General features: G+C 37.5%; 10 protein-coding genes and 1 long non-coding RNA gene across 17 annotated transcripts in view; 6 read left to right on the top strand and 5 right to left on the bottom strand.

The window, feature by feature from the left end:
• Positions 176-2,241, top strand: LOC104756014 (ubiquitin-conjugating enzyme E2 36). Its single transcript, XM_010478522.2, has 8 exons — positions 176-369; positions 601-628; positions 756-842; positions 1,129-1,187; positions 1,510-1,551; positions 1,669-1,742; positions 1,819-1,916; positions 2,007-2,241. The coding sequence occupies exons 1-8, from the start codon at positions 334-336 to the stop codon at positions 2,042-2,044; spliced, it is 462 nt and encodes a 153-aa protein (XP_010476824.1). The 5' UTR covers positions 176-333; the 3' UTR covers positions 2,045-2,241.
• LOC104756013 (ACT domain-containing protein ACR11) lies at positions 2,329-4,870 on the bottom strand. Of its 3 annotated transcripts, XM_010478519.2 has the most exons (11): positions 4,767-4,870; positions 4,468-4,615; positions 4,192-4,237; positions 3,963-4,091; positions 3,760-3,854; positions 3,541-3,625; positions 3,385-3,444; positions 3,052-3,107; positions 2,819-2,924; positions 2,644-2,712; positions 2,329-2,559 (listed from the first exon to the last, which is right to left on the bottom strand). In XM_010478519.2, the coding sequence occupies exons 2-11, from the start codon at positions 4,611-4,613 to the stop codon at positions 2,497-2,499; spliced, it is 855 nt and encodes a 284-aa protein (XP_010476821.1). In that variant the 5' UTR covers positions 4,614-4,615; positions 4,767-4,870; the 3' UTR covers positions 2,329-2,496. The 3 variants fall into 3 exon arrangements, with proteins under 3 accessions (XP_010476821.1, XP_010476820.1, XP_010476822.1); XM_010478518.1 differs by lacking the exon at positions 4,767-4,870 and having other exon boundaries at positions 4,468-4,760; XM_010478520.2 differs by lacking the exon at positions 4,767-4,870 and having other exon boundaries at positions 2,331-2,559; positions 3,963-4,088; positions 4,468-4,760.
• On the top strand, positions 5,537-8,051 carry LOC104756011. The gene is made up of 7 exons (XM_010478517.2): positions 5,537-6,095; positions 6,179-6,345; positions 6,513-6,724; positions 6,808-7,062; positions 7,166-7,252; positions 7,327-7,499; positions 7,671-8,051. Exons 1-7 carry the CDS (start codon positions 5,653-5,655, stop codon positions 7,780-7,782), a joined length of 1,449 nt encoding a protein of 482 aa, XP_010476819.1. The 5' UTR covers positions 5,537-5,652; the 3' UTR covers positions 7,783-8,051.
• Positions 8,170-11,599, bottom strand: LOC104756010 (uncharacterized membrane protein At1g16860). Of its 2 annotated transcripts, none has more exons than XM_019239527.1 (5): positions 11,310-11,599; positions 9,541-10,486; positions 9,172-9,327; positions 8,862-9,073; positions 8,170-8,793 (listed from the first exon to the last, which is right to left on the bottom strand). In XM_019239527.1, exons 2-5 carry the CDS (start codon positions 10,402-10,404, stop codon positions 8,601-8,603), a joined length of 1,425 nt encoding a protein of 474 aa, XP_019095072.1. In that variant the 5' UTR covers positions 10,405-10,486; positions 11,310-11,599; the 3' UTR covers positions 8,170-8,600. The 2 variants fall into 2 exon arrangements, with proteins under 2 accessions (XP_019095072.1, XP_010476818.1); XM_010478516.2 differs by having other exon boundaries at positions 9,541-10,489; positions 11,310-11,598.
• LOC104756009 lies at positions 13,249-14,128 on the top strand. The gene is made up of 2 exons (XM_010478515.2): positions 13,249-13,601; positions 13,689-14,128. Exons 1-2 carry the CDS (start codon positions 13,345-13,347, stop codon positions 13,900-13,902), a joined length of 471 nt encoding a protein of 156 aa, XP_010476817.1. The 5' UTR covers positions 13,249-13,344; the 3' UTR covers positions 13,903-14,128.
• On the top strand, positions 14,914-16,296 carry LOC104756008. Of its 2 annotated transcripts, XR_762263.2 has the most exons (4): positions 14,914-15,506; positions 15,645-15,716; positions 15,818-15,924; positions 16,036-16,296. XR_762263.2 is itself a non-coding variant. In XM_010478514.2 (3 exons), exons 1-2 carry the CDS (start codon positions 15,086-15,088, stop codon positions 15,898-15,900), a joined length of 504 nt encoding a protein of 167 aa, XP_010476816.1. In that variant the 5' UTR covers positions 14,926-15,085; the 3' UTR covers positions 15,901-15,924; positions 16,036-16,296. The 2 variants fall into 2 exon arrangements, 1 of the variants encoding a protein (XP_010476816.1); XM_010478514.2 differs by lacking the exon at positions 15,645-15,716 and having other exon boundaries at positions 14,926-15,506.
• Positions 16,698-18,668, bottom strand: LOC104756007 (putative pentatricopeptide repeat-containing protein At1g16830). The gene has a single exon (XM_010478513.1). It carries the CDS (start codon positions 18,641-18,643, stop codon positions 16,802-16,804), a length of 1,842 nt encoding a protein of 613 aa, XP_010476815.1. The 5' UTR covers positions 18,644-18,668; the 3' UTR covers positions 16,698-16,801.
• Positions 18,845-20,889, bottom strand: LOC104756006 (reticulon-like protein B23). Of its 2 annotated transcripts, XM_010478512.2 has the most exons (5): positions 20,322-20,889; positions 19,757-19,898; positions 19,493-19,562; positions 19,185-19,295; positions 18,845-18,937 (listed from the first exon to the last, which is right to left on the bottom strand). In XM_010478512.2, the coding sequence occupies exons 1-4, from the start codon at positions 20,486-20,488 to the stop codon at positions 19,186-19,188; spliced, it is 489 nt and encodes a 162-aa protein (XP_010476814.1). In that variant the 5' UTR covers positions 20,489-20,889; the 3' UTR covers positions 18,845-18,937; position 19,185. The 2 variants fall into 2 exon arrangements, with proteins under 2 accessions (XP_010476814.1, XP_010476813.1); XM_010478511.2 differs by lacking the exon at positions 18,845-18,937 and having other exon boundaries at positions 19,067-19,295.
• LOC109130219 lies at positions 20,983-22,034 on the top strand. Its single transcript, XR_002036318.1, has 2 exons — positions 20,983-21,349; positions 21,445-22,034. It is a non-coding gene; the product is annotated as an uncharacterized LOC109130219 (long non-coding RNA).
• LOC104756005 (protein FAM32A-like) lies at positions 22,000-23,328 on the bottom strand. 2 transcript variants are annotated; one of them, XM_010478508.2, is made up of 3 exons: positions 23,243-23,328; positions 22,494-22,657; positions 22,000-22,396 (listed from the first exon to the last, which is right to left on the bottom strand). In XM_010478508.2, the coding sequence occupies exons 2-3, from the start codon at positions 22,645-22,647 to the stop codon at positions 22,122-22,124; spliced, it is 429 nt and encodes a 142-aa protein (XP_010476810.1). In that variant the 5' UTR covers positions 22,648-22,657; positions 23,243-23,328; the 3' UTR covers positions 22,000-22,121. The 2 variants fall into 2 exon arrangements, with proteins under 2 accessions (XP_010476810.1, XP_010476811.1); XM_010478509.2 differs by having other exon boundaries at positions 22,494-22,654; positions 23,243-23,324.
• Positions 23,541-26,016, top strand: part of LOC104756004 — an 11,432-nt gene continuing 8,956 nt past the window's right edge. The window contains exons 1-9 of the mRNA XM_010478507.2: positions 23,541-23,881; positions 24,006-24,390; positions 24,581-24,697; positions 24,786-24,865; positions 24,946-25,092; positions 25,198-25,346; positions 25,434-25,564; positions 25,667-25,789; positions 25,896-25,969. Coding sequence (XP_010476809.1) covers positions 23,757-23,881; positions 24,006-24,390; positions 24,581-24,697; positions 24,786-24,865; positions 24,946-25,092; positions 25,198-25,346; positions 25,434-25,564; positions 25,667-25,789; positions 25,896-25,969 — 1,331 coding nt within the window. The 5' untranslated portion in view covers positions 23,541-23,756. The remainder of the gene's footprint in view (positions 23,882-24,005; positions 24,391-24,580; positions 24,698-24,785; positions 24,866-24,945; positions 25,093-25,197; positions 25,347-25,433; positions 25,565-25,666; positions 25,790-25,895; positions 25,970-26,016) is intronic.

Raw genomic sequence — 26,016 nt, 5'->3', positions numbered from 1 at the left:
TAAAATAGAAAATGGATATAGAAAAAATAGTAGTATAAATTAGAATTTAGATTTTCACAAATGAATTACATATGTGATCTGTTTCCTTTTCTTTTTTTTTTGTTGGTCAGACATATTAATCAGAAAATTTTATTTTCCGAAAAGAGAAAAAGAAAAAAAGAATTAAAAGCATCAAAAGGGAGCACGAAACGAGAGACAACGAAGCGTACTCGATTAATCATCACCTCACCTCCTTTGCTAAGCTTCGTTCTCTCTCTCTCTCTCTCTCTCTTTCTCTCTCAAAAACCCTAATTTCTCCTCCTGGTGATCGATCGAATCCGATAGCGCGCGATTATGGCCAATAGTAATCTTCCCCGAAGAATCATCAAGGTACGTTTTCCCGATCTCTGTTCAATCCTCCGATCCCTAGATTTCATTTTTTGGGGATTTGTATATCCGAAATCAGACAAAGGAACCTCTATCTGCCTTATTACTAGTTCAGTATAATTTGGGTTATGAAGAATTTTGATAGCTTTGTTTGAGTTTTTTATCTCCTATCTACGTTTCTGCAACTTTTGTGATCTGACTCTTTTTTCTTTTTTTTTTTCTCCGATCTGATAGGAAACTCAACGTTTACTTAGTGAACCTGGTAAGTTCATCAATTCGTTCCATCTATTTTTAGTTTTACAGTCGATTTGAGCTGAATCAGTTGGTTTTTGGTAACTGGAATTATGGATTTCAATTCGTAAACTTGATTGACCTTATTTTTGTGGCAGCTCCTGGGATAAGTGCGTCTCCATCAGAGGAAAATATGCGTTACTTCAATGTTATGATTCTTGGTCCTACTCAATCTCCTTATGAAGGTACTAAGTTTGTTTTAAATCTCTTAAGGTGCTTTTTTGATTGCATGCTAATGGAAATGTCACTGTCTCTTGATCTTTGTTAATACAAACAGATATGTCTGTTTAGGTACTAGGGTTTCTATAGATCTTATATAGATTGCTGATGTTTGGATTTGTGGTGGTAGTGAATAATGATTAGTCTATAAGCTACCTTTGATTTCATGTTTTACACAGTTGTTTTATCTAGCATCAAATTTCTATCAATTGATGTTTACCAAATCATTTTGTTTCGTTTCGAATTTCGTAGGAGGAGTTTTCAAGTTGGAGCTCTTTTTGCCTGAAGAATATCCTATGGCAGCTCCCAAGGTAAGTTGCTTCAACTTTTGTGAGTTTTTTCGTTTTCTTTTCACGTTTCTGATCCTTTTAGCTGCATTTATTACATTTCCTGGGTTAGTTGAGTAGAATTAGTGTAGCTCACATCGTGTTTAAGTGTAAATGGCTATTTAGGATTGGTAAGAAGATTCTCTTTACTCTTAATATTTGGATTTTATACCAAATGGGTTTTTATTAGATTGATGATTCTGGTTCCAAATATATTTTCACGTTTAGCATGAGACAAGGTACCCATAGTTTCTACACTTGATATAAAAGTTTGTGGGCCTTATTGATGATATCATTTGAAACACAGGTTAGGTTTCTCACCAAGATATACCATCCTAACATCGACAAGGTTTGTTGTGAAATCTTTCCTTTTCTTCTCTTAATAGCAATATTATTAACCACCAAACACATGGTCTTTTATCCCGATGAACTATTTTTTGTTTGCATTTTTATCATGTATATATAGCTTGGAAGAATCTGTCTTGACATACTGAAAGACAAGTGGAGCCCTGCACTACAAATACGAACTGTGCTCTTGAGGTATGAATACTTTCTATAGACATTAGTTATTATTGCAACTAACATTAGTTATTGACTTATTATGGTTCTCCAATAGTATTCAAGCTCTTCTAAGTGCACCCAACCCAGATGATCCACTGTCTGAGAACATAGCTAAGCATTGGAAAAGTAATGAAGCAGAAGCTGTGGAAACAGGTGATAATTTAAAACTCAATAAGTTATATAACAAAGCATAGTCCTCTCCTCTTTAATCTGGTAATCTCATATCAATGTGAACACATGCAGCTAAGGAATGGACTCGTCTTTACGCAAGTGGTGCTTGAATGAAGATTGCAAATGGAGAAAGATCATTGTCATTTAAATAACATTATATATGGTGAAACTCTATCTCAAGGTTTTATCTAAATCCTTTTTTCTGAAAAAAAAAAAAACAGGGAAAAAGATTTGTACTCTCTGAATTTGTATAACTAGGGGAATTTAAGACTTGTTTGCCCGTATTTGCAATCTAACTTTCTTCAAATGTGCTTGGCTTGATCTTTGCTTGTGTCAAACAAAAATCCTCTATATTACTTCAAGCAATCTAGGTAATCAGATTTGACAGGTTGTGGATGAAGGCAAATTTGATGAATAATGGAGAATGTTACTATTACAGGTGTATGAGATGTCTACTTTAAATGAAGCAGTTTATTTTGGTCAAATGTGAAACAAACAAAAAAGGTGGTAAAAAAGTAGTCACAGACGAATGAGATTTTCAGAGTTTGTAAAAATGGCATTATCAGAAACTTGACTCGTCAGTTGATGGACGCCTCAAGAAGTACCTCATACTATTAGTAAGAACCTACAAAACCAAATTTGCTTACATTTCAGTAAAATCATTTCGACTCATTCATTAAGAGAAAAGTCTGATTTGTAAACTTTTTACCTGCTGGAGAGGCTTGATTAGGGCTTTGTTCTTGTAGCTTACATGGAACTTTACCTTAGCCAGCAAACCCTATTTGTTTCACATACAACAATAAGAACCATCAACATGAGAAAAAGAGGGATATTATATGTATGTTTAAACTTTACATATAATGAAGTTTAGGATAGTTAATTACCTCAGTATCGAATTCTCCAGATTCGACAGCCACGCTGATATCTGAAATGATCTTCACCAGCTCAACTAATAGTCCAGGTCTATCCGCTGTTTCTATGAAGAGTAAACTGCATCCTCAACAAATAGTTACGTATCAATGATAAGATCATATAGTATTACAAAAGTATATGCATTTCGATGGATAAATGAAGATATGGTGATAGAGTTGTGGATAAGGTATGGGTTTTGTTTAACCTGCGGTCTGGTCCATCATCTTCAATGCTTATATGTGTTGCTATGTCCACATCGATCTGACAATAAACACAAGCAAACAAAATAAGTTTTTGGGACTAACTTTGAAGTTGCGTGCTTCATCCCTTCTTCATCAAAAGTGAATACTATAATGAAGTTTTAATACTTGTACTCTACATTGACCCGCCAAATCAAAACATGTTGATTAATATTATTTAAGTCTTTGTTATCTCTATTCTTATATCTTAGCTGTACATGACCGGGAAGAGGAAGAGCAATTAATGTTAGATGATAAAGTTATATACAAACAACACCACATTTTAATGATTTTTTTACCGGTTCAGTTGGAGGAAGAACACCAAAAGCTGCTCCCATTGCTAATTGAGAACTGGATTCCTGATCCAAATCATCAAGAAGCAATGTTAAAGAGTTGAGAAACTATGTAAAATAGGAAATTTAAAAAGAGAGGATATCAGGATAGAAGTAGCTTACAGGATGAAACTCAAGCAAATTGTTTATGACAGTGAGACGAATAGCCTCAAGCAACTCAGGGTCTTCTACTTTTCTTCCACTATCCCTGTTTCAGAACAACACAACACAACACTCAATTCCAAAGTCAACTATCTCTTACAAAGTCAAAAGTAAAACAACATTAACAATCTAAACGACTCTTATCACTCAAAAACTCTTTGAAGACATGAAAAGACATACGCTTTAGTAATGGCAAATTTGTTGTGCTTCCCGGAAGAATCGAGGTAAACATTTGCCTTGACGACATTCAAGCCCAAGTTCTTGAGAGCACTCATCTGGATATATAAAAGATTGATCAGATCAAAAACTCGCAAAGAAAAAATGCGGGAAAGGGACTTATGAAAGCAGCAAAGTGAGTAAAAGAGAAGAAGGTGTCATATTACAGTGTCAAGAAGAGCACCAAGACGGTCACCAAAGGTAACTTCAACAACGGTAGCATCAGGGTCAGAATCTTGGTCGATAATGACAACTGGAGTTGGTACTTTATCAGAATCAGCCGCACTTCCATTCTTCTGAAATCAAGGAAACAAAAAAAATCAAACTTGAGAGAGTCTATTTATTATTAATTAGTGTCCTCTTGTGTGTAGTAAATCCAAATTCATTATCATATACCTCCACAGCAGTAGCATTTGATGCTCGAGTCTTCAAATTGGATAATCTAAACACACAAAAAAAAACAAAAGAATAACACAGAAATGATTGAATTAGTATCCTAAATACAGCAGCAGAGAGAAACAAAGATGATCATCTTCAACCCAATCCAAAAGATAGCAATTAAAAAAAAACAGATTAGCAAATTGAGAAAATATATGATTTGGAGATCTCTAGAGAAAATTCAAAGTTTGATTCAGAAACAAAGTAGTAATCACAAACTTAAATTTTGATAACCTTAATCGCTGGTCGAGATTGACAAGAGATTTATCAACAAAACCAAACGTAATTGTTCTTCTAGGAGCAAAGCAGAGAGCTCGAGAGGTAGAAACATCAGTGAAGCAAAGAGCAGAACCAGAAGCAGAGGCCATAGCAGCAGCCATAGCTGATAGATATCCCAAAAGTAAAAAAAAAAAAGAGGAAAACGTTAGAGAGGACTAGTAGTGAAGAAGAAGATGAAGAAGAGCCTGAGGACAGTTCTCGTGTTATCCGCCATGAAAGGATAATAAAAAAGGATATGGGAGACACACACTCACACACACACACAAATTGTCTTTGTTATATTATCTTCAACGTTAGATCGCCATTTCTCTTGCTTTCCTTTTCCTTGTTTTCTTTCTTTCTTTCTATCCCCACACTTGTTAAAAATTTGGTCTTTCTTTTTTTTTTTTTTTTTTGCTTTCAATTTCGACAAATTTCATTATTCTATTGGCCCCAATTTTATTGGATGTGACATTCTATTGGCTCTTACTTTAAAAAGTCTTTTACTTTACCGCGTAGTTAAATAATTTAGATGACGTTATTTTTTTTTAAAACTATAGTATTAATTTGACCCCAAGAAAAGAAGAAATGCTTGTTTGTAGTTGGCCAGGCTACCTAACTAACTATAACAAAGTTGACAAAAATAATCGTGGGAGCAAAATTATAAATTAAATATTAAGTATGATTTTTAGTGGTGAATGATTAAAACAAATAACTTGATATTATTATACAAAATGGTTATCTGATATACTCTCGTACCTTATACAGTATCAGATATCAATAAAATAAAATACTCGTTTTATTGATTAGAAAAAAAACAACAAACGATATTTCTATATTAAATGTACTAAATAAATTATAGCTGGCAAAAAGAAAATAAATTACAAACAAGAAGGTTAAATAGATACGTGACGTAAATCATATCAGGAATTGGACCCAATCTTTTCATCTCAAACATCGGTCGGCCCATTAATAAATGGGCTTAACGCCGAAGTAAAAAAAAAATAGTCAAAATTTACAAGTTTGCCACTTAGTTTAGCTCGCTGCTGCTTCAGCCCCTTTCCTTCGGTCGTCAGATTTGCGTCCAAATCCCTCCCTAAAACCTTAACGGTGACGAGAGATAGAGAGTGTGAGAGAGACAATAGAGACGAAGCCAGCGAAATGTGGAGGCCTCTCGTAAGAATCGCCGCCGGGAATCTCAAATTGAATCGGACTTCTTTAATTCTAAATGATACCGTTTCTCATTTCTCAGCGCCGAACTCAGCCGCCGCCGTGGGAACACTTCTCCCGAGTTTAGATCATGCGCATCGATGCTTTTCATCTTCCAAGAGCACGAAATCTTCAATCACCAAGACGAAGAAGGCTGAAGGCAAAAAATCCAAACCTAAAGGCGGAGGCGATCCAAATGCAGCCGGTGCCGAGGACGGAGAGTTTGGAGCCGGCGGTGGAGATGACCTTGAAGCCGGTCGAGCCAAGAGGTTAGCTGATGATGAGAAGATTCCTTCTCTAGATGTTGGTCCTAATGGAAGGCCTCTCTTTACTCCTAAAGGAACTACACTATCGCAGCTTTCTCATAAGGATATTGGCTCCTACTTCAAATTCGAGTAATCTCAAATTCTATCTGATATTCTTCTGTTAATATTTTCATTGTGTGGTGTTGTTTATGTATAATGTGGAAATGGTATAGTGAGGCAGCTTTGGAAGCAGTTTTGCCGGAGGGATTGGCTTCAGGGATTCAAGATGAGTTTAAGGAATCATGGAGACCTGCTTTGCTTGTGAGAAAAAGTTTCTTGTCTCTTAGAGATAATTTCAGACGCCTTGCTGATCCTCCCATGTGGCCAAGTGACGGTAAAGGTTAGTCTTTTTCGTTGATCCTTTTTGTCCCTTTAGGTTGTTTTCTTAAGTATAGTGATCTCTTGAGTGGTCATCTGTTGGCTTAGTCTTGCTTGTCATATGGCCTTGTCTGGGATCTGTAATGCCGTTAAGTTTTTTTAATCATTGCTTCTCTTTTTGGGGAAAAGGTGTCAAACTTAAGAAACAGATTGTCTTGGATGGCCCTGTTAAATGTGGAAAGAGTATTGCTTTGGCGATGCTTGTTCACTGGGCACGTGACGAAGGCTGGCTAGTTTTATATGCTCCGAAAGGACGTGACTGGACTCATGGAGGTTACTTCTATAAGAATCCTCATTCAGGTTTATGGGATACTCCTCTGCAAGCTGAGAATATTCTCAAGGCAAGATTTCACATGACTCCTCTTTGCCAATGGAATTCATCCTAGTTTAGGAGCATCTCTTAATTTAAAGTTAACTTCTGTAGGACTTTGTCAAGTTCAATGAATCCCGCTTAAGAGAGTTAAGGTGCAAAATACATGATCCCATCGTGCTTGGAGAAGGTGCGGGTGTAGGATACTTGAAAGGAGCAGATACTATGCCAGTTCCAGAGGATTCAACTCTGTATGACCTTGTGCAAATGGGGATTAAGAGCACTCATGCATCTGTTAATGTCGTCGTGCGACTTAGAAAAGAACTCTCACTCGTGAAAGATGTACCAGTGTTGATTGCAATTGATCAAGTTAGTCCCCGGATTTCCCTTTTGTGATATCATATGATATTATTTTAAAGCTGCATCCTTTTCCACTAGTGTTAATTTTGTTTTGTTTTTACTCTTCTTACAGTATAACAGTTGGTTTACATTCAGTGAGTTTGAGGAGCCTGTAACACCACGTTCTTGCCGACCTATACATGCCAGAGAACTTACAACGGTGGATTTTTCTTCCAAATTCTATCTGATTCAGAGAAATAGAGGAACCCCCAATTCACTCAATTCTTTTGGCAGGTGAATGCTTTCAGAAGCATGATGCATGAAGATATGATGGTGGGTGCATTTTCACATTCAACAGCAGTGGGAAAACTACGTAAAGACTTGCCAGATGTTCCAGTTGATGCTCGTCTGCCTTTCCCACGTTATTCTTTGGAAGAAGCAGAAGCTGTCTGCTATTACTATCTTAGGTGAGATACATGAAACCATTTCGATGTCTTAAGAGATGATAGTACTCAGCTCTGTAGTCCTCTCTACTTATCAAACCCCCCTTTTTTTAGTTTTGGTTCATCATGGAGTTTATCTACCTGACACGATGTATTAAAGTGAATATTGATTTCATGAATCTGCTATTGTTTCAGGCAAAGACTAGTTCGGCGTGAAGTATTCACAGAAGAAAACTGGAAGAAGATCTACTATTTGGCAAATGGAAATGGAGCTGAGATGCGTTGGTTAGTCCCTTTCATGCGTTGACGTTGGTTAGTCCTCCATTGTTGCGTTGAGAAGCAAACACACAAACAAACAAAAATAGAATGTGATTTTGATTACATTTAATGTCGCCTTTGCTGGTGTTTTAAGTTATCCAATTAGTTTGGGAAAGAAACTCTTTTCAATGACCTTTCTGAATTAAAAGGAAGATTTTTGTTGTTTGCGTTCGTAGTTTTTAGGTTTTGGTTGTCTGTAAAACACTGGTTTTTGAACCTAAATTTCTTTCTAATAAAATCAGTGCCTCTCATTTATTATTGCTCCAATTGACAACAATGTAACCCATCTTAAAGAAACGAAATGATATCATATCATCTCACTAATCTTTTATTTAATGGAAAAAAAAACATTTGGATTGCATATTTATTCTGTTGATTAGAATACAAAAATAGCATATAAGACATGGACAGAAAGGGTTTAAAAAGAACAGCAAAAAGTTTTGTTTTTCACAAAAGGAAAGATTTAGACAACATTGACAAAAATACACAAAGTTCTATTGAAAAAGAATTGACTTGAAGAGCTATACAAACCAAATGGCGAAGAAGAAGAATAAGAAGAAAAAACAATTAGCTCATCTTAAGAAAACGAAACCACACCCTCCACCATCAACATCGCCATCACCATCACCATCACCATCCTAACCGTAATAACTCCGAGAACACAGAAAAAAATTAATGAGAATTAAAAAGAAAGAAAATAACACTACAACCACCAACAAACGAACCCACCAGGAAGATCACATTTTCCAGATTCATGAAAAATATTTAATGAACCTAAACTCGGATGTTGATGATGATGATGATGACTCAAACCGGTATGGCATCAACGTTCGATGAGTCTTCACATCTCAATACGATTCCTTCAAGACTTGTAGGGAATGTACATCTCCTCCATTGCCAACCAGCTGCAAGTGGCTCAGATGAGGGAACTATCATTAACACATTATCGTTTCTCTGCACCACTCCAATCACACTCACTGTGCTTCCTTCTTTTATATACCTGAAATTGATATCCAAGAATCAGGATCCAAGCTTTTACTAGCTGTTATTGAAGTGCTTGTTCAGTACCCTTCTTTGAGCCGCATTATTCGATCATCGCTTGTTAGATTCTTCTTGTTTAACCATCGAACAAAATCGGGAGACACTTGCTCGCTTCCTTGCTTAAAATCGATGACAGCAGAATCATCTACAAGAGGTGTTACCTTTGCACCGCTTCCGGTTTTGACTAAGGCTCTGAGACCAGACTGAAAATCAGAAATGTAGAAGTCCACCACATGTCTCTGCCACATAATAAAACAAGGAAGTGTTCTTTGATGGCGTTGAGGAAGATAATATAACATTACCTTTGTGAAAACGAGATATTGGGGGAACAACTAACCTCTGATGACCGCAGTCCCCACGTGAAGTGACGATGGGAAGAATTGGCTGGTTTTGAACCCCATCCACGATACTCGTAAAGACATGTCGACGTGTACACACATCTGGGAACACTTTGGAAGGATGACTCAAGGGGTACATTACCACAAGTAACCACCTTCAAACAATAAGACAAGAATCAAGGTCATAAACATAGCAAGGCCAAGATTACAAATGCATTCCAATATCTGCTTCTATCCATCTAAATATGCTTTATTCCACTATTATAAACAGCTATAGCCTTCTCTCAATGGCAGCCAAATAATTTATTGTATGATTAGAGACCGAAGTCACATTTCTGGCAAGTAGACAAGCAGCAGCGAATCCTTACCCCAGTGACCTTCACGTACTGACCATTTTTGGCGGTTCTAAGATCAGCATCAGGATAACGAGCAATGAAATCGGTGATACCACGTCTCCCCCAACACATATTCCAAATAAAAAGCGCAGCAACAACTATGAACAAGATGGCGACAACAACGAGGAGAATTGGGTTGTGAACTGCTCCAAGAATGAAGCCTCCGGCAAGGAACCCCATTACGAATATAAGAACAACCAACCACAGCACAGGCTTTGGGAAGCTCTTCAAGCAGGAAAAGTCATCTTCTGGACCAAGGGTAGTTACCGCCTGGTTATGGACAACAGAAGGCATATGTGACTTCATCAAACCAGAAGAATCTAGAGGACCAGAAACCTTCCTGGGTGCCCCAGATGAATTCAGAGGACCTGACGTAATAGGCCCAGAGGTAATGAGACCTGTAGCTGGGAGAATAGGAATAGGTCCGGAATTTTGTCGTGTTCCACCACCAGATTGAGGTCCAGATGATTTCTTCAAAGGCTCTCCATGCTTAGATAAAGGTCCAGAGTTGGTTTTCTTCATTGAAACAGAACCAGCAGAAGCTAAAGAGCCAGACATACGGCCAGTGGCAATAGGAGCACCTGGACCAGATTGAGCAGTTCCTGCAAATGAGCCAGATCTTGAAGGAGCACCAGTTATGGGGCCAGACTTCCTTGACTTAGTCCCATCTGTTGGAATATCAAACATCTTCCCCAATTCTCCTGATCTCTTGATATCGCCACCCGTGTAAGGCATGGCTACTGCGCTCATGGTTGGAGGACGTTCTTTGGGTTGCTCAGGGCGACCAGACACAAATAGCCCATTGCTGAGCTGATGAGATGGGTATCTCGAACCCATTTTGGTTACTTTTTAAAAAGAAAACCCAGAGCAAGTTACTCTGAACACACCACACTATGTTCAAACGTAAGAGTTTCAAATCCTACTGAAACCAAAAAAAAAAAAAACAGAGAGGAAGAAGTAGTGAGCAATGATGACTAAAATGCATAACTGCTTCACATGTATAGAGATAACAAACATTATAAAAATGGAAGAAAAAGTCATCTCGTCAGATTAAAGATTGTGACGGATGAAACAATGGGCAAAATACCACAAATCAGAAATAACAAAAAAGCTTCAAAGACAGACCTATGCCGACAACTAACAAGCTAGCCGCCAGAACTGAGTTTTTATTATTACACAGAAAGCAGAACAGCCATTTGTATCCTTAAATGGACCACTTAAAGTATAGGCTCAGATCTCTAAGTTTCTTCTCTACTAGCGATGATTATTATGAACCACCAGGGATTGTGACTAGTTGCAATCTAATAAACATTTCCTAAAACAAGAGAATCAGCAGAACATTTCCTAAAACATTTTTCTATAATCGAATGCTCAGAATCCAAATTATAGAAAAATTCCAAAAACTACCAAAAAAAAAAAAAGATCGGTGGACTTATCACTTGAAAAATTCAACGCCGTATCCACACACACACCAAACAAAGGAGTTCTTTCAGATTCCGAAACAGTTTCCATTTTCAAGTAAAATTATCCAAAAATCAAATACCGTACAAAAGTGTGAAATCTAGATCGTCATTTCCCAAACAAATCCCCAAAAAATAGCCCTAAACAACTTGAATCAGGTGAAAATGCAAAAAATAGGGATAAACCCCAAAAAATGAAAACATAAAACACCGATCATCACACAAGAAAGAATCGAATCTAGGAAAATGACAAGAAACAGGGAGGTGGTGATGGATTGGTACCTGAGTAAAAAAGAGTGTTATGTAAGTAAGTTTTCCGGAGAAAAATGCAGCTAAAGCTATCAGGAAGATGAAGTAATTGCTATTTATTGTTATGGGAGTGACAGTAGAAGACGAAGCGGAAGCAATACTGGGGAAGCCAAGATCCCATCACCGGTCGGTGGCCTCTCTTCTCCGTCGTGTGGATCTCGATCTCGATCTCTCTCTATTTCTGCCGCAACAACTGATGATGAGTTGTCTCAGTCTCTCTTTCTCTCTCTAAAAGGGCTAAGGTTTTTTTTTTTTTTTTTTTTTTTTTAAATGTCGACCAAACTGATAGGAAGAGAGGAAGAAGAAACACTCTGTACTTCTTTTTTTTTCTTTACAAGAGAAACAAAACAAAAAAATGTAAATTCAAATAATATAATGTAATGTTTTTCTATATGGACATTGCAAAAAACGTATTTTTATCATCATTATAAACATTTAATCATTTGTAATAAGCTTCCTTTCCACCTAACCTTTTTGTTTAAATTAGTTGGTCTTTCTATTTTTAAATCTACAATATTGATATAAGTATATTTTATGATAGCAAGGTATAAAACTATCTAAAAATAACTCATCCATTAATCCATTTTAATTGCTCGTATGAAAATATAATATTTTTAATTGTTCTGTAAATAAACCACAAAAAGTTGGATTATATAAGAAGAACTGTTACATTTACGGCGATTATTTTTCCATAGACATAATTTATAAACACTGTTCGGTAGTGTGTTTATACATTTTGATGGTGATGTGGGCGATTAGATTTGTCAAATGTCATTTTTTTTGCTCCTTGGTTAATTGAAGTCGGCCAAAAATAGAAAATACACCCGCACATATATATTTGGTACACGATAAGATGTTTTCTTTCCTCAAGGCAGAGACGTCGTTTTATTGGTTCGTTTTATTTGGTCGATTGGGTTAAGTTAATCTATTGAATTTGAAAACTTTTCTTTCAAGCAAAGTAAAATTCGTAATTATGATTGGTCACATCGACTGGTTAGTCAATCTATTGCGCCGTTAATCAAGCTCTCGTATGTTTTAATCTGTATCTTAAAACTTAACATCTAAGACTAAGAGCTTAGGTTACATCAACTATATTAATCAGAGAGATATATATATACACAAAAATTTATGATTCATTTTTGAAGAGCATGTGGTTTCATTCATTAGTATGCATTATGCGAAAAACCTCGACGCGCGAAAGACACGTAATAGCTAATAATGTAACTCATTTATAATGATCGAAGCAAGACGAAAACAACATTATATACTACTACTAATAAACTAGATGTTTCTTAAAAATGAAAATAACCAAAAGAACAATTTTGAGTCAGGCGTTAATAATATTAAAACATCTATATCCCAATAATAAACACACAAACGTGGTTACCTGTCTTGATGCTCTTTGGACTGTATAATAAGTTTATTTTAATCAAATCAAACCAAAGGTGTATGTATGGGTCTCGTCAGTTTAACATTTTTTAAATCACAACTTAATACTGTTGTACATATAACAGAAAATAAAAATATCAGTCACTTCTTTGATTTTTCAAAATTTGGGAATTTCATAATTGTTTATCATGATTAGTCACCTAATGCCGTGCCCTTACGTTGGACTACCAAACCAATTAGAGTTTTTTCTTACCGTTTCTTTTGTCGTGACATAATTTCGAAAATGAGAAATCGAAACGGTCGGAGAAGACCCGGTTAGCTCAACTAAAATAAACCGGTCGGTTCAAAAATGAAAAAACGAAATAATCTGAAAGTAGTGAGTGAAACACCACGTGTCTCAGTGTTCCATGGGCCACCTCATTCACCGATTCACGTCGGTAGTTTTGTCGTTGCGTGCTTAACCCGTTGGACGCGTGGGTATGTCCCTACCATGACTTTAAGGCCGACTCGCTTGCCAAACTCAAACCCCCTTTAAAGTTTGAGTTGAATCCTTCAGCTTTCTCTTATTACCGCATTAATTTAAAAACAGAGGAAAACATTTAAAAAATAACATCAAAAGATGGCCGAAATAGTAAAGCATGGGAAAGGTTTTCACCTGATATGCATATTCTCTATCTGCTTCTTCATTCTCTTCGTATTATCAGTAAACGTTTCGGCTGATGTCGGTTCTTCTCATATGAGAGGGGTGCCAAGTGAAGAAGATCAAACGACGACGGTCTGGCTAACTAAGATTAGAAGGACTGGTAAAAATTACTGGGCCAAACTCAGAGAGACTTTGGATCGTGGACAGTCCCACTTCTTTCCTCCCAACACATAGTAAGTATTAGATAGATTACTCTCAAATCTTCGTTTGGTTCGTAGAATCTTTGTGTTTGAACCGTTTCTTGTGTACTATATGTATAGTTTTACAGGAAAGAATGATGCCCCGATGGGAGCCGGTGAAAATATGAAAGAGGCGGCGACGAGGAGCTTTGAGAATAGCAAAGCGACGGTGGAGGAAGCTGCTAGATCAGCAGCGGAAGTTGTGAGTGACTCAGCGGAAGCGGTGAAAGAAAAAGTGAAGAGGAGCTTTTCCGGTGGAGAGACGCCGCACCCGACGGGTTCTGAAGAGCTATAAATTAATACGCTGTCGTGTTTAGGTTACGGGACCCTTTTTAATTATTGGAAATAATCAGTGTGTTTTGTTCTATTGAGTATTAAAAACGACGCAGTTTTGGGGGATGATATATCTCCGATCCACTCCACGTCATATGCTTGTTTCTCTTGTATCGTATGCATAATCACATCACATGGTTTCTCTTGTATACGACGACCAGATCCACATGAACTTATCCTTCTTCTTATTTGTTCACGAGTATAATATTTCAAAGATTCTACATTTTGATGAAAGGGTGAAACAAAACTGGGAATCTAATGAATGTGTTTTTTTTTTTTTTTTTTGCATTGAGGATTCGATAACTCATAATCCATAACTCCTAAAACTATAAGGTTAATTATTATTAACCTGGAAGGATACGTAGGCTAGCTAGTAAATAAAAGAATGGTTTGTCCACAAATGAAAGGGAGGGATTAGTCATTAGTCCCTCTCGTATATGCTATAAAAGTCAATAGTGCTCTTCTACGTAGACCATCGACGCAAAATATCTAATACACACTTTTAACAAAAGAAAATTCCAATACGGTCGAAAAATATCTATTTCTTATCCAAAAAAAATATCTATATACTAATATTTTTTAAAAGGCTGGAAAAAATATAATATACCAATAAGACCAATGATTGTGACTTATGACGGTGATTCAACTAGTCTTCGTTGCTGAAAAATAGATATTTTCCATCACGTTAGAATTTAACTTGTAATAAGAGATTAAAATAGTGATGAAAGACATACATACGCATTTGGTTTTTTACATCTTTCACAGTGTCTTGGTGGTACGGTAACAAAGATAAACACAATTTTAATTTCGGTCCAGATTCATACAAATACGTCCAGATTCATAAGTTTAAACAAATACGTATCTTGTTGATACATCAGTCTATGTAACGCCCCTAGGATTTTAAAAAGTCCTAACCATGGGCGTCCTAGTAAATCCGTGGATCATCCGTAGTACGTAAAAAAAAAAAGACAGCTAATTCAGTTTTAAGTCGGCTGAAAAGTAAAATAAAACAAAGAAAAAATTACGATAAAAAGGGGGGAAAAAACAAAGCTTTGTCTCAATTCTCAAACATTATCCAAAACTTAATTACAGCGTTGAAACTTTGAAACCCCGATCTCGTTCGTCGCTCTTTCCCTCTTCTCTAGATGATGATGATGATGACTCGATCTCTTTCTCTCTCTAAAGGCCGTCTCGCCACCACCGCCGCTGCATCGTCCTCTCTCCTCCCTTCATCATCACACCTCGTCTCTTCCCGATCACAATCCTCCCATCGCCGTGTCGATCTGTACGAAATCGATACCGCTGATCAGGCGTCGCAATCGCCGTCGGATCCTTTGATTCAGAAGCTAGAGGACGCGGTTCACCGGATATTCGTACGCCGATCTGCACCTGATTGGCTCCCTTTTGTTCCCGGTGCTTCGTATTGGGTGCCGCCTTCTGGATCTGGAACCCAGTCTAATGGAATCGCTCAGCTCGTTGTGAAACTCGCGAATCCGTTAACCGATAAAGAATCGTTATCTTCTAATTCTTCTCATGGATGGCCTTCCTCTGATTATTTCCTTAAAGGTTCTTATTTTTGTTACCTACCTATCTGGATTTGTTGATAATCCAATTTTTGTGATTAGGGATTGGAGTTTTTGATATGTTTAAGCTTTTTTAATATATCGTTAGCTAGTTATTATTGGTCGATGTTGTTTGTTACAGGTTCTGATTGGGATGTGATTAACATTTAGAGATTCATTTATTCATTAGGGAGTAGCGAATGTGGTGGATCAGGTTCTTTTTTAATAGATAGAGCTGTGTGTTCTGTGAATCGATTTTGGTGTCGGTCATTTATTAACATTATTGTTTTGTTCCTTTGGGGTGGTTTGATTTAGGTGGTACACCTAAATTGATGGAGAACAAGACCGACAACACAGTTTCAAATGCTGAGTCTCACTCCGAGGACGAGGAAGTGTAAAACAAAACCCCACTTCTCGTTTGGGTGAGTTGATTCAACTAAACTTAAGTTATGATGACCTTGATGGAATTATCAAACCACATTTCTATACCCATGAATCCTTAAAGAGTCCAAAGATTTTTTTTGGGTTTTCAGGATCTGTAGATTTGTCAAGAACAGGAGCCACCGGGACAATGTATTCAGACGTCCAAGAGCAAGTGCAAAGATGCGATATAGAAGAACCATCTTTATCTATCTGATCCCGAAATGTGGAAAAATTGAATAAAGAGTAGTTTGTTGTAGGCTTGTAGCATTTCCTTCTGTTTTAAATGTGTAACCTGTTCCTTATCAACAGTTAGTGTGTGTATATATTTCCGTTTCCTTGCTCTTTCAATTATGAACAAGTTGTTTATGTTAGTCAGAAATGAGGTAATCTAACATAGTACAGTGTCTATACGACGACAAGAAATTGCAAACTCGCCTCTCTTGCGTTTTGTTCTTATGCGTATCCTCTCTGGTTCCTGTGTCTTTCCGGCTAACTTTGGAGTATGTGATCAATCGTTGAGCCATGTATGTGGGGATGGAAACTGTATCAGTAAGCTCAGGCTTAACCTGACGCTTGGCGTTGCTCTTGAATAGATGTTTTGTTCCAACAATATTCGATTGAGCTATTCTATTCAAGCCTTGAAGAGGAAGAAGAATTGGTTAGGAGACGGGTTTGGTAGAGAGCAGAAGCAATGAAGCTTGGTTTTATGATAAATCGTAAACTAGTGCTCACATATTCGATGAAGCCAAAAGGCCAGGGGATAGCATAGATAAAAAGATTTAAAACTAGATATTTCATTTTTGATGATACATTACAGTCTATAAAATGTATAATTACAGCGCCAAGCCAATTGTACATTATACATTGTCCTCCAACTCAACCAACAGAAACAGCTACTAATTCACCGTCGGAATCAGAAACATCCACGTTCTCTGTGAAATCCGATCTCCATTTCTCAAAAACCGATCTAAACTCAGAGAAATCTCTGCGATATCGAGACAATAGACTAAACACTTTAAACTTAGTATTAGGATCCAACTCAACTCCCTCCTCAATGCATTCCCGTAATATCTTTTTCACTTTCTCATTCTCTTTCTCCTTGCACAAACCAGAGATAAGAGTCCTGTAAGTCCGTCGATTCGGAGAAACCCCATCTTCTTTCATCTCATAAAACAAAGACCAAGCTTCATCGATCCTATTCGCACGCACAAGTCCCTTCATAGCTACTGTATACGACACAACATCTACAGGATACTTCTCCAAGATACACCGTTTAAACAAATGAATCGCGGTAGTGTATTCACCAAGCTCTATAAGACTGTCGATTACCGCAGTATGAAAATGAGCATCGAGACATTTGTTCTCCCGGATTATGATCTCATACATCTTAACAGCCTCGCGAGATGCTCCTCCTCGACAAAGCGCAGTAAGATAACCAGTAAATGTATAACAATCCAAAGCAAAGTCTTTGTTAGACATGCTGCGGAGTACTTTCAACGCGTAAAGATTGTGACCAACCTTGCTGAAACAGTTCAAGAGTATGTTTCCAGTTACCAGATCAAAATCTGTTCCTATACCGCTGGCGATCCTAGGAACGAGATCAAACTCCCTAGACAAAGATAGACTAGACAGTATCGAAGCAAAAGTATACTGATCCGCCACAAGTTTCCTTTTTTGCAAACTGGTGAAAACGTTACGAGCTTCTTCGAATCTTCCGAGTCTAGTGAATGTTTGTATCATCATATTGCAAAGAACAATATCTGGAGCTAAACCTTGGGATTGCACAATACTTAGCAAACTAAACGCTTCGTCAACCATTCCAAAATCCATAAACCCTTTGATCAGACTAGTATATGTAACGAGATTGGGAGAGCAACCGATCTGAATCATCTTATTGGACAGATCAACAGCCTTTTGCGGCTCTCCTGATTTAAAACAACCACTAACCAACATGTTCCAGACATGAACAGAAACAGAGATTCCACTACATATCATCAATCCAACCACTTGAAACACTTCAGCGACAGAACCTTTTCTACAGCACAGTCTAATAACCTGGCCAAATCTCTCACCGTTAGGATAAAACCCTTCTCTAATCATCATCTTCAAAACTATCTTAACCATAACTAAATACTCTCTACTGCAAAAATGACACAACGCAATGTCGAAACTAAAGAAATTTCGAAAACGTATCCCTTCGAATATTTCAAGAGCTCCATAAAGAAGATTGAGTTTGAAATGAACATCCATCATCATATTCATGGCACGAGCGTTAGGCACATATCCAAAACCATTCATGCCATTGTAAACCTCGATAGCCTTATCATAGATATGACCACGCCAAAAGATCTCCAACAGTAACAAGAAAACACGAGGCTTAATCTCACAACCAGATAGCTTTAATTCCTCTATGACTCTATCAATGCTATTGTATTGACGAGTTAGTTTCTCAACGACACTAACCATGTGATCAAATGCTCGATCATCGTGGAAGTAGTTGTTCTGCTTCGCGCACCAGAAGAAGTAATTTAAAGTTTTGAGATCGGATGGTGACTCTCGTAAGTAAGAATACACGTTATCGTGTGTGAGTGGTGGCTTCGAAGCAATTCTTGGAGAGTATTCAGTTGGTTTCGTGGTGAATTGATCTTGAATCGATGAGTAACTGAGTGTGTTAAGGATTCTCTTCCTCTGCTTCACCCAATTGCATCTCCATAGCATTTTACCCGTGACTCCAAGGTCCTAACCATGAAACGAATCTTTCTTTCTCGGGAAAGTAAGGGAAACCCAATTGAGATCGAGGACAAAGTTAGCGACTTTGGAAGGTAAAAAACCGCCGGCGAGATTAGTGAAAGGAAGAAACGGGGGAAGGGTTTTGGTTGGGTCTGAAGAAGATTTAGGAGGAAACACTCGAACTTGCGGCGGAGCCAATAGATGACTATACCGGATCCGGTTCGGTTCTTATTGAAATTGGTAGACTCCGGTTTAAGATTTTTCTTACAGCTTGAGAATCTCCTGAACACATCATCAACAACATGATGAATTTATAAAAGTTATAGTATCATTTGCTTAGGACATAGTCATTTAATTTTCAGCAAAACTTTGTTACTTTCTTCCCTTTTAGTTAACATTGATACATTTAAATTAGGAAAAATATTTATTCAATTAGGAAGTGCAAGAATTATTACAACTATCGAAAGCTATGAACATGCGTGGTGGAAAAAAGAACAAAAAATAAGAAGAGAACAAGTTCAGATAGTACATCAGAACTCTGAAGATGCTTCTCGTTCCAAAATATCTCGGTTTCTTCGGTTCAATACAGAGTTTCGATCAGAACTCTGAAAAAGCCTGGAGAGACAGAACAAACATAGTCCTGTTGTAGACAGAAGAATTAACTAACAGAGTCAGAAACAATTATTGCAGATACATTTTATAACCGGAAGTAGTAGAAGAAGAAGAAAAGTATCAAAAATAAATATTGAAAGCATCATTCCTCACTCTCTTAATCCATCTTTATAAATGCTACAACATAGCGTTAAGTTAACATTATGATTAAGATTATGCTTTTACCTGCATAGGCAATGGTAATACCCGATATGATTCGTCCTAGAGCTGCCAAGAAGTAAAGACAGACCACAACCTGAGAGACATACCACAGGCGGAGAAAACAAAAGTTCAGTTTGGAATTCTGCCACTAAGTTTAAAACCAGAGAAATGTATTGCATCGGTGTGGTAATTGGGTAAAATCACAGATGACAGGTTTCTGCGGAATCTTAGTCCATCTTTTAGGCTTTTATAATGTTAAACAAGGAAGAAAAAACAGAAAGCACTTGCCCTAAGAAATAGCCTCTTGTCATGTCCTGTTGCTGCAACCCGCAGAACGGATTCAGCTGCTCCAACAGTATTAGCTACGCGCGCAACAATGTTACATGCTGTGTCCTGTGATATTTGCCACTCTAATGGATCCACAGGTACTCTTCACACAAAACGTATATTTGTTACTTTGTAAAATCATTCTACTTTTGAGAATACAAGAGAGTACTTATAAATGATCAGATCAAGAGGGACGAAATTGATAGAATTATGAGTAAGACACAACAAAAAAAAACCCCAAAGCTCATGGTTATGAATATCAAATGCTAATACATTCACACATAAGCTTGAGCTTCGTACCCTAATTCGTTACATTGAAAGACAAAGCAAATCAAACAAGTGATTATGTGAGATCAAACACAGCAGACGCACACTCAATTTGAATTTGGAACAGATCATACAGCCAAACAAAGAATGTCACAATTTTTTCACCTTTAACCAGAAAATTGGAGAGGTACGATTAATCTCAATACTCGAAACAATACGAATTTGCAGAAAAATCTCAAAAATTAGGGGGGGATCTTACGAGACATTGAGTTGACGGAAAAGAAGGCCGAGGAGGGCGAGGGAAGATAAGAGAACAATGAGAACATCAGAGAGGAGTGAGAGAAGAGTCGCGTTCCGATTAACGCAATGGTAATACACTAGCGTCCCGCTCATCAGCAATCCGATCGCCTTTCCCATTTCTCCCATCTCTTCTCCTCTCGCAAATTTACACCGTTTGCTCCGACATTTTTTTCCTTCAGTTGAACCAAACAGCGAAGAGTTTCGGTTTGGTATTTGGTAGGTTGGTTCTGAAATTGGGGTCGGTTTGGTTTTGAAGAAATTCACCAATTTAGCACTTAATTGCGGTTCAAGTTGGTTTTTAGTTCTTTCCAAATTGTTATTTTAGAATTATTTTGGACTGATATTGGCGGGTTGAGCCAGGCCCGTGCAGTAGTGCAACGCATGGGCGACTCGCGAAAGCCCAGATAGCAAGCTATCATAACGGGCTTTCTCCCTTAAAAAATAGAGTTAATATCGTGTGGACCGATGGCCCACATATCAGATATTAAACTGATAAGAACAGATACTACACTTGATCTTAGCCAAAAGGCCGAGAAAGGTATGAGTTGTAAGTTGGATCAGACGTTTTATTTATACCCCTCGTGTTAGAGCGAGAGTTTCCTCACTCACCGATGTGGGACTTAAAACTAAACTAATGGCGTACGAGAGAGTAGGATGTGGACGCGTGTACAAGATTATTACCCGCCTCTGTAATCAAACTTCTACAAACTCTTCTTGTCATTCCTTCGTTTATCAAATGTACTGTTGATTTCAGGTTCTCTTGTTGTTGCCGACGGTATGGCCAATGGCTGGTACGGCTATGTATGAGTTAGTGCTTAGTACTTAGTAAAATAACTTAATTGGTGAAATTATTAGGCTGGAAGGCCACGATCCAAGGTTTGCTCTCATCTGCTTATTTTGGTATAACTTGTTTAAAGTCAATCATCTCATTTTGATACATTTCAGATGGTTGTCTGTTAGGCATAGGATCTCTGGACTTGCATCTTGGTATTTTTCTTAGAACACACAAGGTTTTGTGGTCTTTATTTTGTCTTTGAGATGGTTCAATTGCAGCTAATTTGTATTTCTGCTTGAGTTTACAGCTACTATCAGTAGAGCTTGGACCAGGAATATTGGGAAATATCTTTTATGGAAGTTGGCTTCAGTTGGAAACTTAAAAAATTTAGATTGGAAATAACATTATCAGTTAAGAGATTCGAGCTTCTCACTGTTGCTGGATATCAATCTGGTAACTTTTACAAAGGCCTTTGAACTTGAAGACTATTGCAAAACCATATGGTCATGTATACATCTCTGGCGGGTTCGTCTGTTCCAGCTCTTGACAAAGAGTGTCCTTCTGAGTTCCAGCCAAATAAATTTGGTATTGTGTTTTGCCGCACAACGTTACTTTGTTGAGGTCTTCCTTCACTTCCTTCACTTGGATGCTAAACTTGAGTCCATTAATCCAGGTTTTGAGCCAAAAAGAAAAATTATGTGGCTCTTGTGTAGATTCTGTAATATATTGGTCACTCTTTCTCTCTTCATGATTTCATTTGTTTGTTGGTACAGACGAAATGAATGTAGGATTTTGTACTCAAACTCAATACGAAGAAATTTTGCAAGAAAATGTGTTCTTTTGGCATTAGAGAGTAGAGAGGTGGGTGGGGATTACATAATTGAAATGTTGTAGGAATAAACATAACAGACAACCAACATTAGTTTGTTTTAACGATGCCAAATTGAGAAGCAGAGTAAAAACAAAGCCAAGGAAAATCTTATATTAACCAGGTCCGACTTTGGGGATATCGTAGTGCTCACTCATGTTAGCAAGATACTGATTGAAATCCTCAATCCTGTTACGGTGAGACTTGTTGGCTTCCTTAGCTAGCTTCTGCACATCCAATCTCTGTTTCTGCTCTATGTACCTTCTTTCTGCAGGGGTTAAGAGTTCATCATCATCGTGCTGCAAGTTCACATCCTCCCTCTCAATCCTGCCCGCTTCTTCACCTTCTTCTTCTCCTTCGATCAATTTGCCAAGTGCTTCTGTGCTTTCTCCTAATAGCCAAACAACAACATATCAATTTTCCATAGTCCATGAATGTTAAGGAACAGTAAAAAATCATGTTATGAGAAGAAAGTGGTCGTGTCTTACCTTCTACGAGATCATCATGTTCAGTAATTTTAAGAGCTTGTTCTTCCTGTTTCTTAAGTTTCTTCTTCTTCTTCTTTACTCCACCTGCTTTCACATCCAAAGCCTTCCCTTTTAGCTTCAGCTTCCCACCAATAACATTGTCGTATGCTGACATCTCTTGACTGCTAGTAACAACACAAAACACAAATTTAGATTTACATATTGGAAGCCAAGAATGAGACTTGAAGCTTTTGATTTCATAGATGAGGTTCGTTAACAAACAAAAAAGACTTTGTAGCACATTGTACAGTAAGATCACAAATACCACAAAAACATAAATTTAAAGTTTTACAAATTGGAAGCCAAGAATGAAATTTCAAGTCTGAAAGATTGAGAATTGGTGACTTCTCAAGACATTTTATAAGCAAATTCCACCTACTCCAACTAGCAAACGGAGAGCTCAATTCATCCCTAACCTTTTTTTTTTTTATCGCCATGAATCACTCAGAGATCCTAGACCTAGGCCTTAAACAAGACTAAACCTTATCAATTAAACAATTAAAGAGCCATTACATGGCACAGATGATTAGCAAAGGAGCCATAGTAGATCCATATTAGTGTATATACCCCAAAAGTACAAAAATCAACAGAGAATAAATAACACCGAAGCATACTCTACAAGGTTTCCATATAGATAACAATAACAGAATAATAATCGAAGCAAAAACATGAATTGAGTTAAAACTGAAAACCCTAACCCAATCAATTACCTGAAATCGAAAGAAGATGTTGCAGAACGCGAGAGAGAGAGAGAGAGAGAGAGAGACAGACAGAGAAGAGCGAGGTTTTTTATAAAACAAAAAGGAATTATTCTTATTTTTAAAAATTTGAGGTTCAATTAATATAAAGCCCAATAGGCCCAGTTTATTTATTTCCCACGTTCGAGAAAACGAGGTCGTGTCATTGTTTGTTTGTTTGTTTTTTTTTTTTTTTTTTTTTTTTTTTTTTGCATTAAGTTATCTTTCTCNACTACGCTCGCTTTTTTTCTCCCACTAAAGGCAACAAACAGTAAGGGCTTTCAAAATTGGTTCTCCTCCTCTTTGAAATCAAAATAGTATTTGCCCGACGAGAACCAAGAAATTCGCATTAAGGGATTTCAATTTGGTTCCTCTCTCTGTAACATCAAAAACCCTAATTCCAGTCGCCGGAACTTTTGACTACGGCCCTGTTCGATTGTTTTTTTCTTTTTCTTCCGCCGTTGTTTTAAATTGAAAGCTTAAAAAAATGTCGAGTAAACTCTCAAGTGGAGAGCTCTTGAGCCGGTGGAGGAGAATCGAGGAAGACGAAGAGGAGAATAACGATTCTGATCCCTCTGCAGTACGACGTCTTAACCAGCGCAAAGAACAATGGTTTTTTTTTGCTATATCTCTCTCTCGTTTGCTCTGATAGTTCATTGTTAAAAATCTAATTGAAATCCGAAACTTAGACAAAATTCAGCTATTGCATTGCTCTGATTTCAGTTCTATCGTTTAGGTTTACAGATGCATTCACTTTATTGATATCATTGCCCAAGGATACTCATATTTGGTGTGGGCATGGGGATGTAATGGGACCTCTTATAGAGACATTCTACAATTACTTCAAAGATGATAGAGTTGATTCACCTCTCAAGGTCTTGTGGAAAAGAATATCTGAAGAAATGCGGCTTTGTGCTCAGTGCATTTGTCAGCACCATCAGACTCAAGAGATGTATGAAAAAGAGTACGAGTGTTCTTCTGTTGGTCCACTGCTTGTTGTGTTGCGGAAACTTGATGAGGAAAGGGTGACTAGGCACTTGCAAGAGATTAACTCGAAAATTGATAAAGGAACATATGATCCTGATCATCATCATGCACAAGTTGTTAGCGTTATGTACGAGGTACTGTGTGTATATATGTGCTCTGAGATTTTTTTTTTTGCAATAGTTTGGTTTTTTCTTTCTCTTTATAGTTACTGGGTTGTTATTTTCATTGATGAATCATTTGCGCTCTGAATCCTCATGTCACATCATTTCTTTGCATCCTGAAACTGGCATCTTGTAAACTTGTGAGCCTTGTTTTTGGTGTCAGGTTTTGATGTTTCCGTTCTTCTTTGATGATATGTCCTTATGCGCTGAGTTTGAGAAATTTATTGAGTCAATCGTCAACATTCACGAGCTTGCATTTGCTGAGAATCAAGAATTTCCGGTATGTTAATATCCTCACGAGAGCTTCTCGTGTTTCCTATTAAACAGTTTATATGAATTGGTGTTTTCTCATATTTCATCCTTTTTAGGGTGTGTATGCACTCCTTTTTCTCAATAGAAGGGTGCGTATAATTGGTTATCGCTTGGCAAGGGCCATGGGAAAGTTGAGGTATGTTCTCAGGACTGTCTTTAGTGCTTGTGAAATTTTGATAGCTATCATGTATGTGATATTACCTGCTATCATGACAGGTCAGCAACCCAGTTGGAGCGCCTCCAGCCATTGCTCAAGAAATTCATTGGAGTTCTGGAGATGGAGGGACTGCCTTCTGCGTCTCAGGAGCCAAGAACGAGGATTTATCTAGATCGCTCATCCATATGGCTTGGGATGACATCATTGTAAGAGTTAGTGACTAATTCTCCCCTTATAGTTTTATTTCTCGTTTACTGTTTTAGATATTATTCTTGATTTGTTGATTCCTGAATTTTTCCTGCTTCTTAAAGGCTTGAGTTCTTAGAAGGCCCTGCTTTTGAAGAGGGGATATTAGAGCCTTATCCCATTTTTGTCGATACAGTGTTGAATCATATAAGCGGTGATTCGCCTGAATTTTCGCTGGCTGTTAATTGCCTAAAAGAGCTATTTAAGACACTTGGTACGGTAACTATTGTTTTTTTGTAAAGTAGCCAGTATATCTTGAAGCTCTATATTATGTTATTGACACATTCGCATATGATGAAAGGTTGTAAGCTCTGGCTTAGGTCTACCTTATCCCCAAGTGTGATGCGTAACACATTGTTGGGTCAGTGTTTCCATACAAAAGCTGAGAAGATCCATAAAGCCATTTTTGATCTTTTCCAGCCTCTATTACAGGCAAGCCTGCATTAGTTTCTCTTACATATATAATTCTCTAATGAGATTGACATGATCTCATATTGCTAACCTTGCCATAATTTGCATATCTTGTTTGTCCAGTCCCTTGAAGCGTTGCGTGATGGTGAGCATGAAAAGCAACGTAGACACTTTCTCTACTTTCTCCTTCATCAGGTCCCAGTTAGCAGTAACTTCAGCCTTTTAGCAAGAAGAATTGGCCACAAGGTAGTTCTAGTTCTTTCTCACTAACACACATCTGTGGCAATTTTTATCTTGGAATGAAGCTCCATTAAATTCTTCTCTTTACCGAACTTCTGAAATTTATCTTCAGATTGCTCTTCTTATTGTACTCAGAGGTTACAAGATGAACCCACCTTGCCCTCCCTTTGAGTGTGCACACATGTGGTTAGTATAACTGGACCTATCATTTGTTTTGCAGTTGTTTGTTGTGT

The sequence above is a fragment of the Camelina sativa genome, chromosome 17 (assembly GCF_000633955.1).
Source record: "Camelina sativa cultivar DH55 chromosome 17, Cs, whole genome shotgun sequence".
In the NCBI taxonomy this organism is placed as follows: domain Eukaryota; kingdom Viridiplantae; phylum Streptophyta; class Magnoliopsida; order Brassicales; family Brassicaceae; genus Camelina; species Camelina sativa.
Note: the sequence above shows the minus strand (reverse complement) of the source record. Positions and strands in the feature narration are given on the sequence as shown.

Excerpts from the sequence above, each read along its gene's own strand:
- LOC104756014 (XM_010478522.2), top strand. The coding sequence starts at position 334 with ATGGCCAATAGTAATCTTCCCCGAAGAATCATCAAG. Across the intron at positions 1,188-1,509 it reads ATCCTATGGCAGCTCCCAAG|GTTAGGTTTCTCACCAAGAT; the intron begins GTAAGTTGCTTC and ends TTTGAAACACAG. Across the intron at positions 1,552-1,668 it reads ACCATCCTAACATCGACAAG|CTTGGAAGAATCTGTCTTGA; the intron begins GTTTGTTGTGAA and ends ATGTATATATAG.
- LOC104756013 (XM_010478519.2), bottom strand. The coding sequence starts at position 4,613 with ATGGCTGCTGCTATGGCCTCTGCTTCTGGTTCTGCTCTTTGCTTCACT. Across the intron at positions 4,092-4,191 it reads CAAATGCTACTGCTGTGGAG|AAGAATGGAAGTGCGGCTGA; the intron begins GTATATGATAAT and ends CCTTGATTTCAG. Across the intron at positions 2,713-2,818 it reads CTGGAGAATTCGATACTGAG|GGTTTGCTGGCTAAGGTAAA; the intron begins GTAATTAACTAT and ends TGAAACAAATAG.
- LOC104756011 (XM_010478517.2), top strand. The coding sequence starts at position 5,653 with ATGTGGAGGCCTCTCGTAAGAATCGCCGCCGGGAATCTCAAATTGAAT. Across the intron at positions 6,346-6,512 it reads GTGGCCAAGTGACGGTAAAG|GTGTCAAACTTAAGAAACAG; the intron begins GTTAGTCTTTTT and ends TTTGGGGAAAAG. Across the intron at positions 6,725-6,807 it reads AAGCTGAGAATATTCTCAAG|GACTTTGTCAAGTTCAATGA; the intron begins GCAAGATTTCAC and ends TAACTTCTGTAG.
- LOC104756010 (XM_019239527.1), bottom strand. The coding sequence starts at position 10,404 with ATGGGTTCGAGATACCCATCTCATCAGCTCAGCAATGGGCTATTTGTG. Across the intron at positions 9,074-9,171 it reads GGGGACTGCGGTCATCAGAG|AGACATGTGGTGGACTTCTA; the intron begins GTTAGTTGTTCC and ends ATTATGTGGCAG. Across the intron at positions 8,794-8,861 it reads ATAATGCGGCTCAAAGAAGG|GTATATAAAAGAAGGAAGCA; the intron begins GTACTGAACAAG and ends TATCAATTTCAG.
- LOC104756009 (XM_010478515.2), top strand. The coding sequence starts at position 13,345 with ATGGCCGAAATAGTAAAGCATGGGAAAGGTTTTCACCTGATATGCATA. Across the intron at positions 13,602-13,688 it reads TTCTTTCCTCCCAACACATA|TTTTACAGGAAAGAATGATG; the intron begins GTAAGTATTAGA and ends CTATATGTATAG.
- LOC104756008 (XM_010478514.2), top strand. The coding sequence starts at position 15,086 with ATGATGATGATGATGACTCGATCTCTTTCTCTCTCTAAAGGCCGTCTC. Across the intron at positions 15,507-15,817 it reads CTCTGATTATTTCCTTAAAG|GTGGTACACCTAAATTGATG; the intron begins GTTCTTATTTTT and ends GGTTTGATTTAG.
- LOC104756007 (XM_010478513.1), bottom strand. The coding sequence starts at position 18,643 with ATGCTATGGAGATGCAATTGGGTGAAGCAGAGGAAGAGAATCCTTAAC.
- LOC104756006 (XM_010478512.2), bottom strand. The coding sequence starts at position 20,488 with ATGGGAGAAATGGGAAAGGCGATCGGATTGCTGATGAGCGGGACGCTA. Across the intron at positions 19,899-20,321 it reads TTCCGTCAACTCAATGTCTC|AGTACCTGTGGATCCATTAG; the intron begins GTAAGATCCCCC and ends TTTTGTGTGAAG. Across the intron at positions 19,296-19,492 it reads TATTACCATTGCCTATGCAG|GACTATGTTTGTTCTGTCTC; the intron begins GTAAAAGCATAA and ends TGTCTACAACAG.
- LOC104756005 (XM_010478508.2), bottom strand. The coding sequence starts at position 22,647 with ATGTCAGCATACGACAATGTTATTGGTGGGAAGCTGAAGCTAAAAGGG. Across the intron at positions 22,397-22,493 it reads ACATGATGATCTCGTAGAAG|GAGAAAGCACAGAAGCACTT; the intron begins GTAAGACACGAC and ends TTTGGCTATTAG.